The sequence below is a fragment of the Physella acuta genome, unplaced genomic scaffold, assembly GCF_028476545.2.
Source record: "Physella acuta isolate Inbredline_101_S28 unplaced genomic scaffold, ASM2847654v3 ptg001300l, whole genome shotgun sequence".
NCBI classification, from domain to species: Eukaryota; Metazoa; Mollusca; class Gastropoda; family Physidae; genus Physella; species Physella acuta.
Window position 1 is genome coordinate 1 of NW_026732815.1, and position 25479 is coordinate 25479.

Here is a 25479-nt window from a genome sequence, read left to right on the forward strand (position 1 = left end):
AGACAGATCACACACACCCGTCTATATAGCCAAATCACACACGCCTGAATATATAGCCAGATCATACACGCCCGTCTATATAGCCAAATCATACACGCCCCGTCTATATAACCAGATCACACACACCCGTCTATATAGCCAAATCACACACGCCTATAGTTAGATCATACACTCCCGTCTATATAGTTAGACCATACAATCCCGTCTATATAGTTAGATCATACCCTCCCGTCTATATAGTTAGATCATACAATCCCGTCTATATAGTTAGATCATACACTCCCGTCTATATAGTTTAGATCATACACTCCCGTCTATATAGTTAGATCATACACTCCCGTCTATATAGTTAGATCATACAATCCCGTCTATATAGTAGATCATACAATCCCGTTCTATATAGTTAGATCATACAATCCCGTCTATATAGTTAGATCATACAATCCCGTCTATATAGTTAGATCATACAATCCCGTCTATATAGTTAGATCATACAATCCCGTCTATATAGTTAGATCATACACTCCCGTCTATATAGTTAGATCATACACTCCCGTCTATATAGTTAGATCATACACTCCCGTCTATATAGTTAGATCATACACTCCCGTCTATATAGTTAGATCATACAATCCCGTCTATATAGTTAGATCATACAATCCCGTCTATATAGTTAGATCATACACTCCCGTCTATATAGTTAGATCATACACTCCCGTCTATATAGTTAGATCATACACTCCCGTCTATATAGTTAGATCATACACTCCCGTCTATATTTAGATCATACACCTTAATGACCATCTACAAACCCGTAGTTTCAGCCCCCCCCCCCCCTTTACACACGATACACTGAGAACACTAAAGCTAAGTATTGGTACTATCTCGTAGTTTCTGTTGTATTCAAATCCTGGATATTTCCTACTCAGTCGACCATAAGGCTGTTCGATGATTATAATTTCCGGGATAATTAACATAATGATACCTGAGTGTTGACTACGTGAACACGCCCATCTTATAAAACTTATCTTACAATGTTGGTAGTGCAGGCTATACTTATCACACCGATTGGGTATTTTTACAAGAAACTACCATGGTATGTTGTGTACTAGAAAATACTATACTAGCAAATCAATACTAGCACATTTTTAAGAATGTTACCAATGCTTGCATTGTGATCCAATGTTATACCCCCCCCACACACACACTATGCATACATATATATATATATATATATATATATATATATATATATATATATATATATATATATATATATATATATATATATATATATATATATCCCGAGATCAACCCACATCTATACAAACATACATAAATGAACAGTTAACACATATATTTGCACCAAAGATTATCATAAATTGGGAGTGGAGCGGGTGGTGTCCTACCCCGAACACCCCTTTGATCCGCCTTATGCACACTACCCATTTATACTATTATCTAATGCTATACTTTCCTACTCCATGATCTAATGCCTTTACTTGCTTACACTATGATCTAATGTAATACTTTCCTACAATGTAATGCATATACTATAATCATATTTAATACTTGCCTATACTATGATCTAATGCTATTCATGTCTACACTATAATGCCTACACTATGACCCAACACTATACTTGCCTAAACTATGATCTAATCCTAGCTGTACTTGCCTACACTACGATCTAATGCTATACCTGCCTACACTATTATCTAATTCTATACTTGCCTCACTACGATCTAATACTATACTTGCCTACACTATTATTATTAATACTATACTTGCCTACACTAGTATCTAATTCTATACTTGCCTACACTACGATCTAATGCTAGCTATACTTGCCTACGTTATGGTCACTCGGTAATTCAAACTTTTCCTGTAAATCCGCACTGGGTTTCAACAAACGGGAATCCCCGAAAGACGAGTTATTTTTGGCCGCGGCCCCCGCCACGGTGGGCACCGTCAGGCCGGTGACGGGCGGGGCCGACCCGCATCTGACGAGGCTATCGTCGGGTGCCAGCGATGCGACCTTGTGACGTAAGGGCTGTTTATCCGTCGACGGGAGCTTCTTCCTGGGGGACGGGCCCGGTGCTGTGTGTGGGGTGCGGATCGATTCTTCTGAGGAATGTGAGTGCCGGGGGCACGCCTTGGGGGCGCCCGGTATTTTCAGTTCGCCGGCGCCCGAGTGGGCGTCACCCCTCCGGTTAAGCTGGGCGCGCCGTGCCTCGTAGTCCCCGGAAATTCTCCTGGCCTGACCGCGGAGCAGGAAATTTTTGGGTAAGCTGTAGTCGATGGCCTCCTCGTGGCACAGTTTACGAGAGGGCAGGTGAAGGGTCAGCTTCTCCGGGGAAAACTCGCTTTTAGTATCACATTCTCCGGGTCTGCGCGCCACTTTATCCTTTTCCACCTCCTCATCCGGCGTCTTCACTTCCGGCTGCGTCTCTTCCGGCGTGTCCTGATCATGCGCGCTGTCGTCTATGACCAGCTCGTTCATCTCGTCATCGGAATCATCGTCTGAATCATCTCGTCCTGAATGGACGCTGGCGGCCGACTGGGGACCGGACGCTGGCCGAGTCGAGGCTGGCCGTGTCCAGACTGGACGAGATCTCCACCGCCGTGTTGGCCGGGCTGCACGTGTTGGTCAGCTCGCGCGACGGCGACAGCAGGTAAGGAGAAGGTGTGCAGTCCCGTGAGCGATGACGTCCGTCAGACGCCGGTCTGATCTCGGTCCGGTTCCGGTCGTCCGCCGGTCCGACCGCCGGCAGGGGTGTGGAGTTTTTGTGAATGACCTTGAAGGTAGGACCCCTGAAGACGCCGACCTCTGGGACGAAGGTGGTCGCGTGCACCTTCTTGACCCCCTGCGGCTTGGAGTAGAGCGTGTGGTAGTAGGGTAGGGCCGAGGCGGTGGTTTGTGTGGTGATGGTGCTGGACACGGAGCCTGAGGACGAAACAACACATTTTAGGGCTGTCCTCAAGCTATGCTGGGGGACGGGGATTTAAGACATCGGGGGCGTGGATTTAAGGCATCGGGGGACGGGGATTTAAGGCATCGGGGGACGGGGATTTAAGGCATCGGGGATGGGGATTTAAGGCATCGGGGGCGTGGATTTAAGGCATTGGGGGACGGGGATTTAAGGCATTGGGGGACGGGGATTTAAGCATTGGGGGGCGGGGATTTAAGGCATTGAGGGCGTGGATTTAAGGCAACGGGGGACGGGGATTTAAGGCATCGGGGATGGGGATTTAAGGCATTGAGGGGCGGGGATTTAAGGCATCGGGGATGGGGATTTAAGGCATTGAGGGGCGGGGATTTAAAGGCATCGGGGGACGGGGATTTAAGGCATTGGGGGACGGGGATTTAAGGCATTGGGGGGCGGGGATTTAAGGCATTGAGGGCGTGGATTTAAGGCAACGGGGGACGGGGATTTAAGGCATTGGAGATTCAAGGCATCGGGGATGGGGGTTTAAGGCATCGGGGATGGGGATGTGTGGGATTTAAGTAGGGGAATCGGGAGGGTATGTTTAAGCACTAGGGGGGAGGGGGGCGTGGAGGGTTTGGGTTAATGCGCTGTGTTACGTGGAGGGTTTGGGTTAAGGCAATTGAGGATTAGGAGGGTTTGAGTTAAGGTGCTAAGCTCATTTCATACATATGAGGCTGAAGGTCCCTAATAGAAAAAGTACTTCTCTGTTCTCCAACAGGCCGTATCGAGGTTACATATTTTTTGCCCTAACGTGTATGACAAACCTGCAGCTACGATACACCACAGGCCTGCTAGAGAACACAGAAAGACCTACAACATTCTCGTGAATAATTTACTATTTTATTACGGATGACAATGTTAATAATGAACGTTAGTAACATGATTTTAGTTTTATTATGTAAAACGTATTGAAAGCAGTAGGTGACTAATTGAATTAATACTGTAATATATGGGAGACAAACTGTGATATAGGAGACAAACTGATATAGGAGAGAAACTGTGATATAGGAGACAAACTGTGATATAAGAGACAGACTGTGATATAGGAGACAAACTGTGATATAGGAGACAGACTGTGATATAGGAGACAGACTGTGATATAAGAGACAGACTGTGATATAAGAGACAGACTGTGATATAGGAGACAAAGTGATATAGGAGACAGACTGTGATATAGGAGAAAGACCGTGATACAGGAGAAAGACCGTGATACAGGAGAAAGACTGTGATATAGGAGAAAGACTGTGATACAGGAGAAAGACCGTGATACAGGAGAAAGACCGTGATGCAGGAGAAAGACCGTGATGCAGGAGAAAGACTGTGATACAGGAGACTGATAAAACATGTCACACGTTTTCCCGACACTTCGATCCCCTGGCCACAAGCTGTCACTCTCTGCCCCGACCCACGAGCACCTACGTCACGTCACGCGCGAACAATTACCTTGATTCGTACGGGTGAATCGCTCACCTGTAAAACTCTAAATCATCCCAGCGCGTGTTTTATTGGATTTTGGCGAAGGGAGTGTTCACGTTCGCTTTAGTTAATTGTTCGTTTCGCGTCAACGTTTGAGGGAGAAAAAATTAATCTTTACCACGCTTTCCTCAGTATAAATTAGATTATTAAATGCATGTCTGACCTTAGTCCTACTCTGTCCTACAGGGCTTTCCTCAGTATAAATTAGATTATTAAATGCATGTCTGACCTTAGTCCTACTCTGTCCTACAGGGCTTTCCTCAGTATAAATTAGATTATTAAATGCATGTCTGTAGGCCTACCCTGGTGCTATAGAGATTTCATTTGTACACAATTCGTCGATTCAAAGAGGTACTAAAAATTTCGAATGAGGTGGTGATAACATTCGTTTTTACACATTACAAACTAATTTCGTGAAAAAGGTTTTCTGAATCTATTTGCATCTCCCCCCCCCCCCCCTTTCCTCAACCCTGACCCATATCATTATTTTTGGGAGCGGCCTTAATTAATGTGTTAGTTACTAAACTAGTGCGTTAAAATATTGCTATTAGTCATACAAAGAGAGCGACAGAGGTAAATAGATATAGATGGATATGGTCTTGTCTTTAAATTTTAGACATAAATATTTGACCGTCTATTAAAAGTTTAGTAGGGCCCTGTTTCAAATAAGAGACTTTTTCTTATAGCAGAAATTTAGACTAACGATATTAGTGTAAAATGTATCACGGACTACAGGCTAAACCTATTTCTACAGTCTTCTTCTTCTTCTTCTTCGTTCTTAATTTTTGAATATGGTGGAGGATTCAGACAACAAGTCCAACTTCGTGGACAAACCGGACTGTGGTTTCCAGTTTGTCAGGTGTCCCATATAATTTTTCCCTGAGTGGGGTGGGCTGGGGCCAGTGTCTGCCTCTTGCCTGGCTATACAGAGTACAATCCTGGAGTACGTGCTCCGTGTTTTCCGGGGCCTTGCCACAAGGGCACATTTCGCTACACCCAACCTTCAGTTTTTTGTGCATGTGTTGATTTAGTCTGTTGTGGCCTGTTCTAAGTCGAAAGATTATGTATTGTTGTTTTCGTGTTAAATTGTAATAGCCGTCGTCTTTAATGTAGTGAGGGTGTGTGACAGACCACATTTGCGTTTGTTTGTTTTTAATTATTCTTTTTATTTCTTTTGGGTGTAGCGAAATTTCCGGTTGTGGTTTCTTTCCCCCAATTTTTGCCAGCTGGTCTGCGATCTCGTTACCCTGGATCTGGCAGTGGCCCGGGATCCACTGCAGCACAATTCTAAAAATGTATATAGTCTGTTACAGTCTTAATGATTCATCAATTTCTACACGCTAGAAATGTATCTGCGGCTAAAGGCTAAGATACCCAGAGAAGAATTCAAGCAACGGTAGGGGTGGAAAGGGGGGGGGGGGTATAAGCAGATCGTAGGCATGCGCAGAAAGTAAATGGCAATGGCGTTTCGGAGGACGTTCTTTTTTTTTTTTCCAATGTAAGCTGTTAATGGCTGGCGGGCGGGTATATGGGGGGGGGGGGGAAGAGGAGAAGGGCTCCCTGAGAGATGAAAGTAAGCAGAATTTGTAAAGTATGACATTTTTTAAAGAAGGAGAATGTGTAATGTATGACATTTTTTACAGAAGCAGAATTAGTAATGCATGACATTTTTTTAAAAAGCAGAATTTGTAATGTATGACATTTTTTCAAAAGAAGCAGAATTTGTAATGTATAACATTTTTTAAAGTAAGCAGAATTTATAATGTGTGACATTTTAAAGTAAGCAGAATTTGTATTGTATGACATTTTTAAAGTAAGTAGAATTTGTAATGTATGGTATTTTTTAAAGTAAGCAAAATTTGTAATGGATGGCATTTTTTTTTACAGAAGCAGAATTTGTAATAACAAAATTTTTTAAAGAAGCAGAATTTGTAATGTATGACATTTTTAGGGAGGAAGCAGAATTTGTAATGTATGACATATTTTACAGAAGCAGAATTTGTCATGTATGACATTTTTAAAGAAACAGAATTTGTAATGTAATGTATACGTTTCATAGTATTTTGTAAACAATCGAAATGGGAAAGAGGCTCGTGGATTTGAGACAACAAATAGGAAATAATTATTCAGTCGGAATGATCTGGAGATGGTACGATACAATATTATCTACCCAAATGTACACAACAATAGTTGCTGGCGACTTTACAATATCATCCACTATATACACAACAATAGTTGAGAAAACCGTAACGTAAATGAAGTAGAAAACTACAAGACAACTATCTACAGTAGGAAACTATCACACAATTAGGTACAGTGAAGTACATTAAGAAACTATAACCCAGCTATCTAAAGTAAGAGACTATAACACCTCTAGCTACAGTAAGAAACTATAACACAACTAGCTACAGTAAGATACTATAACACAGCTAGCTACAGTAAGAAACTATAACACAACTAGCTACAGTAAGAAACTATAACCCAGCTATCTAAAGTAAGAGACTATAACACTTCTAGTTACAGTAAGATACTATAACACAACTGGCGCTAGCTACATTAAAAAAAATAACACAGCGGGGCTACAGTAAGAAACTATAACACAGCTAGCTACAGTAAGAAACTATAACACAGCTAGCTAAAGTAAGATACTATAACACAGCTAGCTACAGTAAGATACTATAACACAGCTAGCTACAGTAAGAAACTATAACACAACTATCTACAGTAAGAAACTATAACACAACTGTCTAAACTGCTTCTGCTTGCGTTAAAACCAAGTTTACAACCTTCGATTAAAGTGAAAACTATAAATGCCACACACAAATCAAATAAAGTTATATGGCAATCCCGTGTATTGAATTATTTGATTTGTGAGAGGGAACAAACCCCAAAGTAAGCTTTAACTTTTGTGACAGATGATTTTTAACCGTCCTAAACTGTTCAACAAAGAAAAAAAAACATTTTCTATATACAAGCCATATATATATATATATATATATATATATATATATATATTTATTTATTTATTTATATATATATATATGTGTGTGTAAAGATATAATTACGATTGTTTAAAAACTATTTCAATTATCTTTAAACCTTCTATGTGGTTCTGAGGGCAAGGAAATGATAAGCACATTCAAGCAGACACACACACACACCCTCCCCACCTCCACCTTCTCCCTTTAAATGCGGCCCTGCGGTCATCAATTAAAAACTGGAATTGCTGAAATGTGGAAGGGGGTTTGTGTCACACACACACACACACAATCACACACACGCACAAATGTTAACCAAAAAAAAACCAATGACGTCACTGCATACTAGGCTGTTGTGTATGTAATTATGACATAACTAGTCCAATCATTTCCATCTTTGTAATACTAAAGTGGGTTCAACAGTAGAGTGAATCAATATTTTCTTGACATGCAGACTTTGATCGAGGCTATATAAATCTAAATAATATTTTCTTTAAAAACGGCTTCCGCCTTTTTCATCGTTGTCAAGGATTTAAAATGGGTTCTATCAATGTCGCTTTTGATTAGTGGCAAATTTAAAAATAAAAAATTTAGGAATTCAATTTTTAAATGATTTAACACTTGAAATTTAGTTAATAAACTTTCAAGTGTAGATTACTTGAAAATATGAATGAGTTGAGACTATTATTTGCAAGTTATCTATGTAAGTTTAGATCGTGTCTATTTTTTGTGAAACAAACTTATGGCTCTTTTAGGGGTAATCATTTTTAAGCTACAGAATTTCAGTAAATGTTTTTATTCGTGATATTTAAAAGAATGAGATTTTAAAATCCCAGTCACATCTTGGTGCCGTTTAAAACAATAACTTGGATTCTCCTAAACTGAAACGATTTTAAATAACTTTTAGAACATGTTTACTGTGTTTATCGTGATTCTATATTTCTGAACCTTCCTCCTCCAATTTTGCCTAGCTGCCTTATTGATTATTAACATCAGATACATCGATCACAAACTAAGCGAAGAGACAGGCTGTTAAATTCAAAACACCGCATGCTTTTTCCCAGATGAAAATTACCACATACACGGGGCTAAAGGTGGTTAATGTAAAGACTAGTAGTGGTTAGGTTAATACACGAGTAAGGTAAATTAAAAAAAAAAACAATAAGAATTATATTAGTGAATAATGAAGAGAGAATACCACAAGTGAAAGTAAAAGTGAGAAAGGTGTTATTGACTATCGAAGGACAGAATTGCTCATTAAGAAAACGGAATGGGTGTGAAGGTGGAGTCACTATTGGTGCTCGCACTACGTAGGTCACTCACACACGTCTAGATCTTACTTCATGGCGCAGTATTAAAAACATCACAGGCTCAAATGTAGCCTTTTTATCGGAGCAGTTTTGAGCAGATTCGCTCAAATAAACCGCTTCTGAACGGAGCAGGTTTAAAAGAATTCCATGCTCAAGTAAGACTCTTCTCAACGGAGCAGTTCTGAGCAGTTCCTAGACTTCAATACACCACTGCCAATGGTGCGGTATTCAAGCTCTACACTAATAAATAAAACCATTTCCCACTGCATGTATTTCAATATAGTGCTGTTTCAATTAATTTCTAGAAAACCGACCAGATAACATCGTACGTCTGGCAAAGTTTCCCCCCCCCCTTCCCTCCACCCCCTTCTATAATTTTCTTGATTAGATCAGACATGGCACGGCTAGAATCTGTTACCAAGGGGACAATTCATTATGTAATTGATCGCATGCGATTGGACGACTGTGACACGCAATATGCATCCATAAAATGTTTATGTAAAAGGCCTGTGAGGTATATTAGGACACGGGAAAAAAAATCTTACAGCAGGAGTACAAAGGAAATAACAAGTTTATAACACCAATATGATGATGATGGGAATAAAAATGGTAGTAAAAAAGTAATAACGGCAAAGTAATGGGGGGAATAATTAGTTAACAGCGTTAAAATGAAGTATAATAAAAACATCTTTAAAAAAATAAAAGATAATATAGTTTGTGCAGAAAACAAAGCGAGGTGCAGGGTGAGGATATCGAACATTACTGCTGACCAGTCATACATGACTGCTGACCAGTCATACATGACTGCTGACCAGTCATACATGACTGCTGACCAATCATACATGACCGCTGACCAGTCATACATGACTGCTGACCAGTCATACATGACTGCTGACCAGTCATACATGACTGATGACCGGTCATGACTGCTTACCAATCATACATGACCGCTGACCAGTCATACATGACTGTTGACCAGTCATACATGACTGTTGACCAGTCATACATGACCACTGACCAGTCATAGATGACCACTGACCAGTCATACATGACAGAAGACCAGTCATACATGACTGCTGACCAGTCATACATGACCACTGACCAGTCATGCATGACCGCTGACCAGTCATACATGACAGAAGACAAGTCATATATGACTGCTGGCCAGTCATACATGACCGCTGACCAGTCATATATGACTGCCGACCAGTCACGGGATGAAACGTGTATTTAAAAAAGGCCGTACCTGGGGTACCGGAAGCTGTCACCGAAGGCACGGGTTGCGTCTTGGCGTACACCGTCCTCGTCCCTGACGTCGGGACGCATGTCGTCGCCGCGCACGGCGCTTCCGGTCGAGGATGCACCGCCGATGACGTCACCGCCTGCTGGTGGTGTGACGTCGTCGTCGTCGCGCGAGGCGTATCCCGATCCGCTTCGGCGTGCGAGGCCACGTGCTCAATGGTCTCCGCCACGGCGTCGGTTTCCGACTTGGTCGTCGTTTCCGCTCGGGTCACTTCGTCATTTTCCGTAGAGTCCACCACTATGTCGGAATTATCCTCCGAGTGGTCAGTGTCCGGGTAAGGTACGCCTGAGCTGTTTTTAGAATCCGATACCGGGGTGGCCGCGTGCTGCTGCGCCGGTTTGCTCGTCGCCGCCGACGCAGCCGCCGACGACGGAGACGCCAGCGCGGAGAGGACGAGCCCGTCGTGCTGGAGCGACGCCAGGGGAATGGGCGCGGCCTCCGGCACGGGGGTCTCGGGAGCCGGACCCCCACCGTGGGGCGGCTCGGTCACCGTCTTTGTTGGTTTTGTGTTTCTGTTTTTTCGGGAGTTCCCGTTGGCGATGTTCGAACTCCGAGACGGCGCCGGCGATGACGTGTTGCTCGCCGGGCTCGTACATTTGGCACGGGACGACGCCTCCAGCTGATGTCGCGGGTTCGAACCCACGGAAGTCACAGAGTTGGATTTCTTCAACTGGCTGGAGCTCGACGATTTCTTGTTGCCCGAGGTCGCTAGCGAGGGCGAGAGCTTCGGTTCCCTGAGTAACGTCGCCTGGGAACCGCTGGAAGGTCGACCAGAGTCCAGGTCAACCTTGAACCCCGAAGACCGGCGCTCCTGGACCTTGCTCGACTTCTCGGACGACTCTTTGGGCTCCTGTTTGACCAGACTTAAGGGCGTGGTGCTGGGCACCTGGTCCAGATACGGTGCGAGACCAGGTGGGTTGATGTAGAGTCCGGGGTGGTGGGCTGAGGCGGCAGACATAGAGGCCAGGTAGGCGTCTGAAACAAGAATTAAAGTTGGGTTGTCAAAGCAGGTTATTTTTATCTTCAAACCTGCACGTTTAAATATATTCGGGAGCCCACATAAACAAGGAGACGTATGAAGCAAATAATACTCCATTCTACAGTATATCGTAACTTAGCGTCAGGCGGAACTTCAGTAGTCAATATAAACAATGAACTACATAATGACAATTTTATTAATAAACTACAAGTCCTAGTCTAATATTTTAGTTTTAACATGCGGGATTTACTTCTTCACATTATAATACTTAATTAGTTTTTTCGGTTGTGAGGGTGACGACTTAAATAATGATGCCTGTAACATACTACACGTATGTAAACTATCTAAGTCAGAAGTTGCAATAACACCAAAAAAGCCATTCGGATACGAGATTATCGAAACTGTAAAAAGTTTTCTTTTATTAAAAAGTAACAGCGAACAAACCATTAAAAACACGAGATTATCGAATCTGTGAACTGTACTATTTTTTATTACAAAGAAACAGCTGAATCTAAAATAAAGAAAATAAACATCACAATAATAACATTTTATTTATAATAAAAAAGAAAATTACAATGCAGTACTTTAATCAAATATATCAAACACTAGATTTTATCCTACTTTTCCACAGTAACCATTTCCTTCGATTTGCCAGATTGAGAAGCAAGATATTCTTTAGTTAATTTAAAAGATTCAGGTTCTATTGTTTTAAATACTGAAGTACACCATACTTTATAAAAATGATATTATTGAATTAATTATTTTTAAAAAAATCAGAATTTAAATTATTTTATGACGAAACGTAAAATAAGCTGCGTTTTTTAAAATATATATTTAGTGACATTTTTGTGTATTTTAGAAACACAACTAGCTATCGGCCAACCTTTCATAACTTATTGTTAAGACATCAATATATTTTTTCCAACCGTTATATTTTAAATTAATTGCACTTACTTTGTTGGGGTGGGGGTGTGGAACAAGTACTCAACATATGTTTTAGCTGGTATGACAATTTTTGTTAGTGTAACAATAACGAAATTTTGATAAAATATAATCGTCTACCGTACAATATAAAAGTTATAAACTTGTTTTATAACAAAAATAATACTTTGTTAACATAGCAAACTTCTAGTTGACAGTACAAAATTCCTACGATTATATAAATACGGTACAAAATTTCTACGATTATATAAATTATACACAACTTCTAGTTGACAGTACAAAATTTCTACGATTATATAAATACGGTACACAATTTCTACGATTATATAAATTATACACAACTTCTAGTTGACAGTACAAAATTTCTACGATTATATAAATTATACACAACTTCTAGTTGACAGTACAAAATTTCTACGATTATATAAATACGGTACAAAATTTCTACGATTATATAAATTACACACAACTTCTAGTTGACGGTACAAAATTTCTACGATTACATAAATTATACACAACTTCTAGTTGACAGTACAAAATTTCTACGATTATATAAATTAAACACAACTTCTAGTTGACAGAACAAAATTCCTGTTACACCAGTTTTAAACTACAGCTTCTAGCACACCAGCCTGTGTCAACACAGAAGTTATCCCTCGCATCGATTCTAAGAACGACCACCTGTAAAAAGCTACCACTAGGAAGAAAAAATAAACCACACAACTCACACTAACCACCACTGTATTCGTCGAATGATGAAAGACAATTCCCCAGAAATTAACTCCCCTTCATCAACCATCAGCTCCGTGGTCTACATGACACCCCCGCCTATCCAGCGTCCACGAAAAAGTCAGCCACACCTTCCAGGTTATTTTCCTAATAAAAACCGGACTTTCCCCATACATTTCACGGTTTCCTTCGGCGGCTACACATTACAAAAACATGAAGCCGGAACTAAATAACTGGGACATGTGCTGGTTCTATTTTTAGCGCTATCACTGTGTTATCGGCGTGGTGCGTTGTCGCGTGGAATGTAAATATCGATGTGTAGTACAGTTCTAACGCTGTTTGACTACACGACTATGCACACTTAGGTGCCGGTTATAACATCGACAAGACGAAGTCAGCGATTGATCTACTGGTTAGGATATACTAACCTAGCAATGGTCCAAACGATAGCACCCGCAAAAATATGGACTTTACCAAATTCATGGGCCAATACATGAATATAATCATATTCCCGGATATAGCCTAGGCCCTAGCCTGGATAACAGGGAACAGCTCATTATATCCATGGAACTGTACATTACATCCAGAGAACTGCCCATTATATCAAAGTAACCAACAATTCTAACCGGAGTACCACAATCACCCAGGGAACAGCCTATTCTATCTAAGGAATCGTATATTGTATCTAAAGAACCGCACATTCTATCCAAGCAACTGTCCATTATATCCAAAGAACAGTCCGTTCGATCTGGAGAACAGCACTTAACCATGGAACCGCCCATTTTATCCAAGGAACCGTATATTATATCCAGGGAACCACCCATTTAATCCATAGTACGGAGCATTCTATCTGAGGTTGATTGTTACAGTTACTCACCTTTCTGTAGCTCGAGCAGCCGCTGGTAGTGCGCCGCCGGATGCGACGGTCCTGACGTGCCCGGCATGCCGCTGCCCAGCAGGGACAGGGGCTCGCCGGGAAACAGGGGCGGGTAGCTGGGGTAGAGGCCGCTGGTCATCAGGTACCTGGGGAAATCTGCAGGAGACAAAGTAGGTCAGACGTCATGAGAAGGGGGATAAGTGATGAGGGAACATTGGCAACAACAGTATTGGGTGGGGGGGGGGGGGGGACAATCATACACACATAGTAAAATTTGGAAATGAGTATCTACGATGCTAACTCGGTGCTGATATGTTTTGGCCAGTTAATTGCAGTGTTAATAGCCTGTTCGGATGGCTAAACCGGTTTGAGTTCGAACCCCGGTTTGTGGGTAAACTGACTCACGTTAAGGAAAGTAAAGGCGGCTGGGGCGTAGGGTTGACCACACTATCCCTTCAAATGCCGAACAGAAACAGGTGAACTCTACTTCATCTGCCCAATGGACCATCAAGTTGGAAAGTGTACTTTAGTAACTTTGTTTTATTAATTGTAGCTTTTTTAAAATCTAAAATTTACTCAAAACTTTTAACCCCCAACTCTTAACTAACGCTAAGGCTTGACATGATTAAACTAAACTAACCAAGCCTAAGTGAGTACAAAACCCCAGAAGGTGTACATCATGTACGTAACTAATTAGATCGCTCCAATATTGCTCACGCTTCTTCGCCTCGGCGATGCCGCACGAAACGAGTTACTTCTGCGACTAATTATATACAATCTAACTGATAATTCATCAAGTTGGGGGGGGGGGCGGTTTTTTTTAAAATAGTGGCGTACCTAGGTTAGTTTCAGAATGTTGTTTGCATATCACTAAACCTACCATCGAACTACTTTTCCCTATGTCGTTTTCTTCTTCTTCGTTCTTAATTCTAGTTTTACGTGCCAACGGGTTATATACGCCATATAGGCCTTTGACTCGGGTTTCAGCCTGCTTTTCTTTTTGGATTCGCAAATTCTGATACGCATACTAACCCTTAACCTAACCATTGACAATCTTCAATGTTCAAGTTTATGTTCGGCACGTGTCTATTAAGTTTCGTCACTAAAAATTAAAATAACATTGCGGCAGAGTCGATACATACAACATTGGCAGGATGGAATAAAGGCATGCGTTGTTTTAGAAATTTTAAAACCATTACATTTTAGAACAATAGCCTTTGTAAGCAGACGTGAAAGAGAAAAATTCAATTAACAGCTTTCTATTTAAATGCAACCTAGTTTAATCTCTAGATCCAACGGGTTTGTTTTTTCCTTCTGCATTTCTTTTAATGAATAGAATAGGTTCTGAATCAAACAACGTTGGCGTTGTGCTTTTTGGTAAGTTACATTTAGTATATATATTTTTTAATAATACAAAATGTGTTAACAGGCAATGAGGCATTTCTTATATTTGCTTATTTCATTTTTTTTTAGAGAAAACCCTTTGATTAAACAACATGTAGATCTAATATAAAAAGAAAAGAGTGATTAAATGAGCGTAAAGTACATTTTGAAATTTCTAAACTATAAAAATGTAAGTAACTGGAAAGAGGGAAATAAATTCCTACACAAAAATATTTGTTAGTATTTTTATTGATGTATCTATTTACTACCATTTTTTGTTTATTTAAAAAAATTGTTTAGTAATCATTTACTTATTTTTCCATTTGTATCATTTTTAGATTTTTTTTAATCATCCTTGAGTACTGTTCTATTATTAGCATATGTGCGTGTGCTTAATTAATTTCAATTCTCAGTACACGTTTCTTTTTATGAAAAAAAATGTATTCTAAATTAATTCACGTAAAAATATAAAAGGCTGTTGGTAAAACGACAATTGAAAATTTAAAAATATTAAACGTGTTTCATGAATCGTTTTTGAAATACAACCCGGCATTTATTGCTAGAAGATGAAAAGTTTAAAAAAAAATGTTTTACTGTACGGAAAGTAATTTTTATTTCGAAACTCCGCTAGACTTGTAAAAAAATCGTCTAGGCTACAGATTAATAGAATTGCAGCATGCACAAAATTCAGTTAGAGGAAACCGCACGAAAACAGAAACGTATCTCACACTAGTTTGTTATGTGGATGACAGAATGAACAAAGCTAACTGTGCGATAAAATTGTATTTTTTTCTTCACATTAGGTGGCTTTAAACTAGCTTGATTGTACAAACATAATAGCTTGGTATCTGGGCAGATAAAATAGAAATAAAATGAACTATTATCAAACCATGCTATGTATTAAATATTATAGCCAACACGGTCACTTTTGTAAAAATACAAAAGGAATACTATCGTGTTGAATTCAACTGCAACCGGTATAATGATGGGCAATAATAATATAAGCGTTGTAAAATAAGTGTATACTACTTTGTCGAGAAAAAAAATATGGAAGTGTAATTTCCATCCTGGCAACTTGATAATTAATTAGGTGTCACCTGCTGTCATTAGAGAAGATAATTAGTCCCAGGCTGGACATAAAATCAAACATACGGTTCATTTAGTATGCGGCGCCATTGAAAAGGTTAATGTGACACAGGTAACTGCCTTCAGACGTGCCGGGTTTAAAGATGGTATCGTTGTTGGGTTTGTTGGTGTTGAGTTTGTTGGTGTTGGGTTTGTTGGTGTTGGGTTTGTTGGTGTTGGGTTTGTTGGTGTTGGGTTTATTGGTGTTGGGTTTGTTGGTGTTGGGTTTGTTGGTGTTGGGTTTGTTGGTGTTGGGTTTGTTGGTGTTGGGTTTGTTGGTGTTGGGTTTGTTGGTGTTGGGTTTGCTGGTGTTGGGTTTGTTGGTGTTGGGTTTGTTGGTGTTGGGTTTGTTGGTGTTGGGTTTGTTGGTGTTGGGTTTGTTGGTGTTGGGTTTGTTGGTGTTGGGTTTGTTGGTGTTGGGTTTCTTGTAGTTGGGTTTGTTGGTGTTGGGTTTGTTGGTGTTGGGTTTGCTGGTGTTGGGTTTCTTGTAGTTGGGTTTGTTGGTGTTGGGTTTGTTGGTGTTGGGTTTGCTGGTGTTGGGTTTGTTGGTGTTGGGTTTGTTGGTGTTGGGTTTCTTGTAGTTGGGTTTGAGGGTGTTGGAGTTGGAGTTATTGGAGTTGTTGGGTTTGATTGTAATGGGTTTTGTTGATGTTGGATTTTGCTGGTGTTTGTGTTCGTTGGTGTACGGTTGGTGATGGGCTTGGTGTCTCAAAACACGCGAAGATTTGGGATAGAACAAGGATTAGATATATATTTAAGGGTCAGTGTTAGAACAAGCTTTAGTGAAATAATAAACGAGCTAGAACAAGATTATAATTAGGTTTTATTGGGTTTTAAGATAGCGTTAGCGACAAGGTAGGAACTAGGCTTGGGGGTAGAATCAGACTTATGGAGACCTGTGTGGGGATATATTTAGGAACAAGCACGAGGTTTAGGCATACAAATGGTGGCAGTGTTTAAAGTGGGTTGTGGGGTGGATTTGGGGAATTACAGATGGGATCATGGACAGATTCAAACCAAGTTTAGGCTAACGTTTCGTTGAATTACTTGTGGGGAGAGGTAGGTTTAATTCAATTTATATTTTTAATGCGATCTTAACGTGAGTAACGTAAAAAAAATTAGGGAAAGCTATTTTTAAAAGATGATTAGCTTGATATCACTCGCACAACTTCACATAGAGGCACATTAAACTTTGTAATCATTCATTATCCCGTTGCATTAGCCCGCTCTTATATTAACAACCGGGGAAGTGTCTTAAATTGTACTCTCTCCTCTCCTCCTAACTTTAAAATTCAATTCCTAATGTTTTAATAAAAAAAAAAAATAGCGGATGATAGGTCGCGGCCCCCTCTCTATCCCCACCCCCATCCCTCCCCACACCCAACTGTTAAATGAAAAAATTCTTCAACAAGAATAGAACGGCAGATTCTGGGTCGCGGGGTTATAAAAATGGGGCGTGGCAGGTTAACCGGAAATGTAATCGGATGGTCTGTATCACTGTCACTTGAGGTCTAGCATCTCAAAGTCCAAACTCTCGCGGCTGTTAACATTAGTTAACAGGAAATGGGCAATAGATCGTTTTACTGTATGTAAACATTAGTTAACAGGAAATGTTACAATGGTTTGTATTACTGTATGTAAACATTTGTTAACTGGAAATTTGCAATAGTTTGTATTACTGTATGTGAACATTAGTTAACAGGAAATGTTACAATGGTTTGTATTAATGTATATAAACATAAGTTAACAGGAAATGTGCAATAGTTTGTATTACTGTATGTAAACATTAGTTAACAGGAAATGTGCAATCGTTTACACTAGTTTACAGTATGTTAAAATTATTTAGCAGAAAATGTGCAATAGTTCGTATTACTGTATGTAAACATTAGTTAGCTGGAAATATGCGATAGTTTGTATTACTGTATGTAAACATTAGTTAACAGAAAATTTGCAATAGTTAGTATCCCTGCCCGCTAACGTCACTGTCTGTTAACATTAGTTAACATGAAATTTGCAATAATTCGTATCACTGTTTACATGAGCAGGATATTTCAAATAGGTCGTATCCTCAACTGTTAACAAAATTAAAAATGATGGCATGTATCATCGGACACTCGTTAACCAAAAACATGCAAAAAATTGAACCAGTAAGTTTTTTAACTAGAGAATGACTTCTTTAAAAGTCTTCGAGAAACTTTATAGAGGTACTACATCTATGTTTTTCAGCCTCATATCAAAGTTACATTTTGATGACACCGCTAACTCTAGCCCTAACTATAATCCTAACTATATAGGTCTAAGCGGTGCCAACAGAAGAAAAAACAACAACACAATGTCAGCACGTTCCTGTTATCTTCATAATAGAAATCGAACAAGTACCCGTAGAATAATTACCCAGGCCAAAACTATGTAGAGTTGGATTTTCCTAAAGGGGCGGTTCGAGGCGTCACCGTTCACTTGTAATGTAAAGCAGCTCTGTCGTACAAGATACAACCAAACATAGTAAATTCCCCTTTCGGACGTGGAGATCCATGGGGCAGATAAGGTAGAGTTAATCTGTTTCTGTGACCTCGGCATAGCGTGGTCAGCACTTTGCCCAGTTGCCTTTACTTTCCCAAAACGATTGTGGGGTACTAGATGCGTAGCTACCCTTCCCGGCGCCCGGGGACAAACTCAATTTGGCGCCCCCTAGGGAGCAAATTTTCAATGTGCACCCCCCCCCCCCCCCCCCCTCAAACTTTCGATTTGCATCCCCCTCCTCAAACTATTTATAATTCAAAAATGCAGCTAAAATGACATTTTAATTTGTTTTTACAACCCATTTTGGCGCCCTCTAAGGTCGGCGCCCGGGGACTTATGTACCCCCTGCCCCCCATCGCTACGCCTCTGTGGGGTACTCATCATAGCTGGATAAACTAGTGGACGGATTCAGAGCCCGGGAGATTAGAACTCGAGACTTTCTGGTGTAGAGGTCGTGCGCTCTACCATCCGACCACGCCATTCCAAAAATGAAAACAGGCAGTAACTTCTCTAGTTGAAACCAATAATGTGTGTATTGTTGATTTAAAAAAAAAGGGGGGAACAGCTTTCTCTGTGCTGTGTTATTCGTATTAAATCTTGGTGTGACGCATGTTTAAAACACAAAGCCTTTAACATAAACGGCAAAACAAAACAAAAACGGCATGCTTTCTACCTATTTCAACATGATGCAGTCAATCTGAATAGCTCGAGTCAGTTGCGCAATCAATGTTTAATTGTTTGAATATTTCCATTTTTTTTAAAAACTTTTGTTTACATTTTAGAAAAGCAATTTCAACTTGAAAATAATGAGTCTATCCAGCTCAGGGAAACAGCCGTTTGAAAATTGAATTTTTGCTGTCGTATTTTTTACTGCCGTATTTTTTCTAATAAATGTTCTTTTTCACGATATCAGCTTCAATGTGAGGCAGCGATGGAGTTATTTAATACACCGTATAATATGCAGACAGGCGGACGTCTAGCAAAGACGCACTTTGTATCTTGCGCAATTAAAATTTCAGCTCAGCCAAGAACAAGAAATCTTGAATACACGCTTAATGATAAAAAGGAGGACAGAGGAAACTTTTTTTATTGTGTCCGTGATTTTTTGTCTCAGTAACATGTGACGAGGGCTAACGAACTATTCAAAATGCCAATGTTAATACAAGGCTAATAGGCTATAGTCCCTGAAGGTCGCCATAGTAAGCGAGAATTTATTTTGTAAAGTTTTCTTTAAAAAACCAATATTTATGGAGGCGAACATAATGTTATAAGATACATCTGATACAATTTCTGATACAATTTCTAACCAAGTTCAGAACAGGTTCTGATACAAGTAAGTTTTGTACAAGTTTTACTACACGCTATAGTCAAGTTCGGATACACCCTCAGAACAAGTTCTGATACATGTTCTGATACACGTTCTGAATAAGTTATGATCCATGTTCTGATACAAGTTCTGATAAGCTTCAATGGCCAAGTTCTGATGCACGCGCTGAACAAGTTATGAATGAGTTCTGATGCAATTCTAATACTGCCGGATAGGTTCCTTGAATAAAATGTGTGAAGCCTAACATAATTGTTGGCTACCTAAAAGAATCAAGTTCAAACATCGAACAACTCATACAGTATTGTGTGTATACGTGTCGACTAGTATTGGCACTCCCTCTATCAATGAACGTGTGTTAAACGTGTAAAGTCGAGTGTGTAAAAATAAAAATGTTATCTGCCAGCAATGTCTGAGTGCCCCTTGAATTAGTGTCTGTCATGATATGTGTGCTCTCAATTGTGATGGACAAAACGTGCAATATTAACAAAAAGGATTAGGATAAGACCGCGACAAAACACAATATCACGGATTTTTTTTTAGATTAAGTTAGAGCTAAACGTTATTTGCAGACGTTCAATCATGGCTAAGCAGTAAGAAGTAGGGACGTCAGATAAACAAGGTAGATAGGAGGTAGTGACGTCAGATAAACAAGGTAAATAGGAAGTAGGGACGTCAGAGAAACAAGATAGGAAGTAGTGACGTCAGAGAAACTAGATAGGAAGTAGGGACGTCAGATAAACAAGGTAGATAGGAGGTAGTGACGTCAGATAAACAAGGTAAATAGGAAGTAGGGACGTCAGAGAAGCTAGATAGGAAGTAGGGACGTCAGAGAAGCTAGATAGGAAGTAGGGACGTCAGAGAAACTAGATAGGAAGTAGGGACGTCAGAGAAGCTAGATAGGAAGTAGTGACGTCAGAGAAACTAGATAGGAAGTAGGGACGTCAGAGAAACAAGATAGGAAGTAGGGACGTCAGAGAAACAAGGTAAATAGGAGGTAGGGACGTCAGATAAACAAGGTAAATAGGAGGTAGGGACGTCAGATAAACAAGGTAAATAGGAAGTAGGGACGTCAGAGAAACAAGGTAAATAGGAGGTAGGGACGTCAGATAAACAAGGTAAATAGGAGGTAGGGACGTCAGATAAACAAGGTAAATAGGAAGTAGGGACGTCAGAGAAACTAGATAGGAAGTAGGGACGTCAGATAAACAAGGTAAATAGGAGGTAGGGACGTCAGATAAACAAGGTAAATAGGAAGTAGGGACGTCAGAGAAGCTAGATAGGAAGTAGGGACGTCAGAGAAACTAGATAGGAAGTAGGGACGTCAGAGAAACAAGATAGGAAGTAGGGACGTCAGAGAAACAAGGTAAATAGGAGGTAGGGACGTCAGATAAACAAGGTAAATAGGAGGTAGGGACGTAAGAGAAACTAGATAGGAAGTAGGGACGTCAGATAAACAAGGTAAATAGGAGGTAGGGACGTCAGATAAACAAGGTAAATAGGAGGTAGGGACGTAAGAGAAACAAGATAGGAAGTAGGGACGTCAGAGAAACAAGGTAAATAGGAGGTAGGGACGTCAGATAAACAAGGTAAATAGGAGGTAGGGACGTAAGAGAAACTAGATAGGAAGTAGGGACGTCAGATAAACAAGGTAAATAGGAGGTAGGGACGTCAGATAAACAAGGTAAATAGGAGGTAGGGACGTCAGAGAAACTAGATAGGAAGTAGGGACGTCAGATAAACAAGGTAAATAGGAGGTAGGGACGTCAGATAAACAAGGTAAATAGGAAGTAGTGACGTCAGAGAAACTAGATAGGAAGTAGGGACGTCAGAGAAACAAGATAGGAAGTAGGGACGTCAGAGAAACAAGATAGGAAGTAGGGACGTCAGAGAAACAAGATAGGAAGTAGGGACGTCAGAGAAGCTAGATAGGAAGTAGGGACGTCAGAGAAACAAGATAGGAAGTAGGGACGTCAGAGAAACAAGATAGGAAGTAGGGACGTCAGAGAAACAAGGTAAATAGGAGGTAGGGACGTCAGATAAACAAGGTAAATAGGAGGTAGGGACGTCAGAGAAACAAGATAGGAAGTAGGGACGTCAGAGAAACTAGATAGGAAGTAGGGACGTCAGATAAACAAGGTAAATAGGAGGTAGGGACGTCAGATAAACAAGGTAAATAGGAAGTAGGGACGTCAGAGAAGCTAGATAGGAAGTAGGGACGTCAGAGAAACTAGATAGGAAGTAGGGACGTCAGAGAAACAAGATAGGAAGTAGGGACGTCAGAGAAACAAGATAGGAAGTAGGGACGTCAGAGAAACAAGATAGGAAGTAGGGACGTCAGAGAAGCTAGATAGGAAGTAGGGACGTCAGAGAAACAAGATAGGAAGTAGGGACGTCAGAGAAACAAGATAGGAAGTAGGGACGTCAGAGAAACAAGATAGGAAGTAGGGACGTCAGAGAAACTAGATAGGACGTAGGTACGTCAGAGAAACAAGGTAAATATGAAGTAGGGACGTCAGATAAAGAAGGTAGATAGCATTAGGGACGTCAGAGAAACAGATAGGAATCGGGGACGACAGTAAAACGTCAGAGAAACTAGATAGGAAGTAGGGACGTCAGAGAAACAAGATAGGAAGTAGGGACGTCAGAGAAACAAGATAGGAAGTAGGGACGTCAGAGAAACAAGATAGGAAGTAGGGACGTCAGAGAAGCTAGATAGGAAGTAGGGACGTCAGAGAAACAAGATAGGAAGTAGGGACGTCAGAGAAACAAGATAGGAAGTAGTGACGTCAGAGAAACTAGATAGGAAGTAGGGACGTCAGATAAACAAGGTAGATAGGAGGTAGTGACGTCAGATAAACAAGGTAAATAGGAAGTAGGGACGTCAGAGAAGCTAGATAGGAAGTAGGGACGTCAGAGAAGCTAGATAGGAAGTAGGGACGTCAGAGAAACTAGATAGGAAGTAGGGACGTCAGAGAAGCTAGATAGGAAGTAGTGACGTCAGAGAAACTAGATAGGAAGTAGGGACGTCAGAGAAACAAGATAGGAAGTAGGGACGTCAGAGAAACAAGGTAAATAGGAGGTAGGGACGTCAGATAAACAAGGTAAATAGGAGGTAGGGACGTCAGATAAACAAGGTAAATAGGAAGTAGGGACGTCAGAGAAACAAGGTAAATAGGAGGTAGGGACGTCAGATAAACAAGGTAAATAGGAAGTAGGGACGTCAGAGAAGCTAGATAGGAAGTAGGGACGTCAGAGAAACTAGATAGGAAGTAGGGACGTCAGAGAAACAAGATAGGAAGTAGGGACGTCAGAGAAACAAGGTAAATAGGAGGTAGGGACGTCAGAGAAACAAGGTAAATAGGAGGTAGGGACGTAAGAGAAACTAGATAGGAAGTAGGGACGTCAGATAAACAAGGTAAATAGGAGGTAGGGACGTCAGATAAACAAGGTAAATAGGAGGTAGGGACGTAAGAGAAACAAGATAGGAAGTAGGGACGTCAGAGAAACAAGGTAAATAGGAGGTAGGGACGTCAGATAAACAAGGTAAATAGGAGGTAGGGACGTAAGAGAAACTAGATAGGAAGTAGGGACGTCAGATAAACAAGGTAAATAGGAGGTAGGGACGTCAGATAAACAAGGTAAATAGGAGGTAGGGACGTCAGAGAAACTAGATAGGAAGTAGGGACGTCAGAGAAACAAGGTAAATAGGAGGTAGGGACGTCAGATAAACAAGGTAAATAGGAAGTAGTGACGTCAGAGAAACTAGATAGGAAGTAGGGACGTCAGAGAAACAAGATAGGAAGTAGGGACGTCAGAGAAACAAGATAGGAAGTAGGGACGTCAGAGAAACAAGATAGGAAGTAGGGACGTCAGAGAAGCTAGATAGGAAGTAGGGACGTCAGAGAAACAAGATAGGAAGTAGGGACGTCAGAGAAACAAGATAGGAAGTAGGGACGTCAGAGAAACAAGATAGGAAGTAGGGACGTCAGAGAAACAAGGTAAATAGGAGGTAGGGACGTCAGATAAACAAGGTAAATAGGAGGTAGGGACGTCAGAGAAACTAGATAGGAAGTAGGGACGTCAGAGAAACTAGATAGGAAGTAGGGACGTCAGATAAACAAGGTAAATAGGAGGTAGGGACGTCAGATAAACAAGGTAAATAGGAAGTAGGGACGTCAGAGAAGCTAGATAGGAAGTAGGGACGTCAGAGAAACTAGATAGGAAGTAGGGACGTCAGAGAAACAAGATAGGAAGTAGGGACGTCAGAGAAACAAGATAGGAAGTAGGGACGTCAGAGAAACAAGATAGGAAGTAGGGACGTCAGAGAAGCTAGATAGGAAGTAGGGACGTCAGAGAAACAAGATAGGAAGTAGGGACGTCAGAGAAACAAGATAGGAAGTAGGGACGTCAGAGAAACAAGATAGGAAGTAGGGACGTCAGAGAAACTAGATAGGACGTAGGTACGTCAGAGAAACAAGGTAAATATGAAGTAGGGACGTCAGATAAAGAAGGTAGATAGCATTAGGGACGTCAGAGAAACAGATAGGAATCGGGGACGACAGTAAAACAAGGTGGATAGGAAGTAAGGAAGTCAGAGAAACAAGGTTGATACGAGGTAGGAACGTCAGAGAAACAGAGTCAGAGTGTGCTAAAATAGTGCTTGTACAAGGCTGTAATGAAGTAGATCTTGTACAAGAAAAAAGACAGAGCAAAATTAAAAGACGAGACTCAAGATCGAACACAACATCGCCACCAAATCTCATTTCCTCGTACGTCGAGCAGTAGGGTCAGTCTGACTAGCAGACTTCATATGGGGGGGGGGGGGGGTGGAAATAAATATTCCTGCTCAAATGCGACAAAAAAATTATGTGAGATAAAACATATCTAGTTATTTTATTTTTAAACATTAATAGATTTAGTTGTTTTTTTTTAGAAAAAAAAAACTGAGTTTGTTTAATGTGTTTCGTGACCCCCCCAAAAAAACCCACTTAGGTTTTCATGTACCAGCAATTGTTTGAGTAATATTTTTATGGTGATGTTAAGTGATACGCTGAGTGGTGGTGGTGTGCAGTAAACTGGCTACAAGATAAAAAATTTTTGTTACTCTTTTTAAAAAAATTAAGAAAGTTTTTTTAAAGAAATAATTTTAAAACATTTTTTTTTGCAGTTAAAAGCTTTCTTGCGTTATTTTTGTAGGGGGATTTAGTGAGCCTCTTGAAACGGGTAGGTTTTTCTATTCACTACAGACGAGAGAAGAACCGAATCGATGAAATGTGGCACGTCCGTCAGATATTTTGTATGCATATCCCTGGCTCTACACGATCTCACTGATGAGATAAGTCTACGATAGCAAACGTGATTTTTTTAAAAAGTAATTATTTTTAATTGGATAGTTTTGCGATTTAATAAGCGATACCGCCGTCGACGTTAAATGAAGTGTATTGGTTGTAATAATTAGAATACGCCACTAATTAGAGTAAATTACATTCAGGCAAATCAGAAAAATACATGCGTATTGAGTTACTGAGTTATAACAATAC

The 25479-nt window shown here is 40.5% G+C and overlaps 2 protein-coding genes across 3 annotated transcripts in view; both read right to left on the reverse strand.

Annotated features, from left to right (window-relative positions):
* Positions 1-1855: 1855 nt before the first annotated feature.
* Positions 1856-2947, reverse strand: LOC131958208 (uncharacterized; the record flags this gene model as incomplete). The annotated part of the gene is given in 1 exon segment (XM_059323088.1): positions 1856-2947. A coding segment is annotated over 1 exon segment (648 nt), but the record flags the coding sequence as incomplete, so codon positions are not given.
* The window catches only part of LOC131958209 (mucin-3A-like), a 62348-nt gene continuing 39397 nt past the window's right edge, over positions 2529-25479 (reverse strand). For both annotated transcript variants that reach the window (XM_059323090.1, XM_059323089.1), the window contains 3 exons: positions 13585-13740; positions 10001-11032; positions 2529-2947 (listed from right to left, as the gene is read on the reverse strand). In XM_059323090.1, the coding sequence (XP_059179073.1) occupies positions 2529-2947; positions 10001-11032; positions 13585-13740 (1607 nt within the window). The remainder of the gene's footprint in view (positions 2948-10000; positions 11033-13584; positions 13741-25479) is intronic.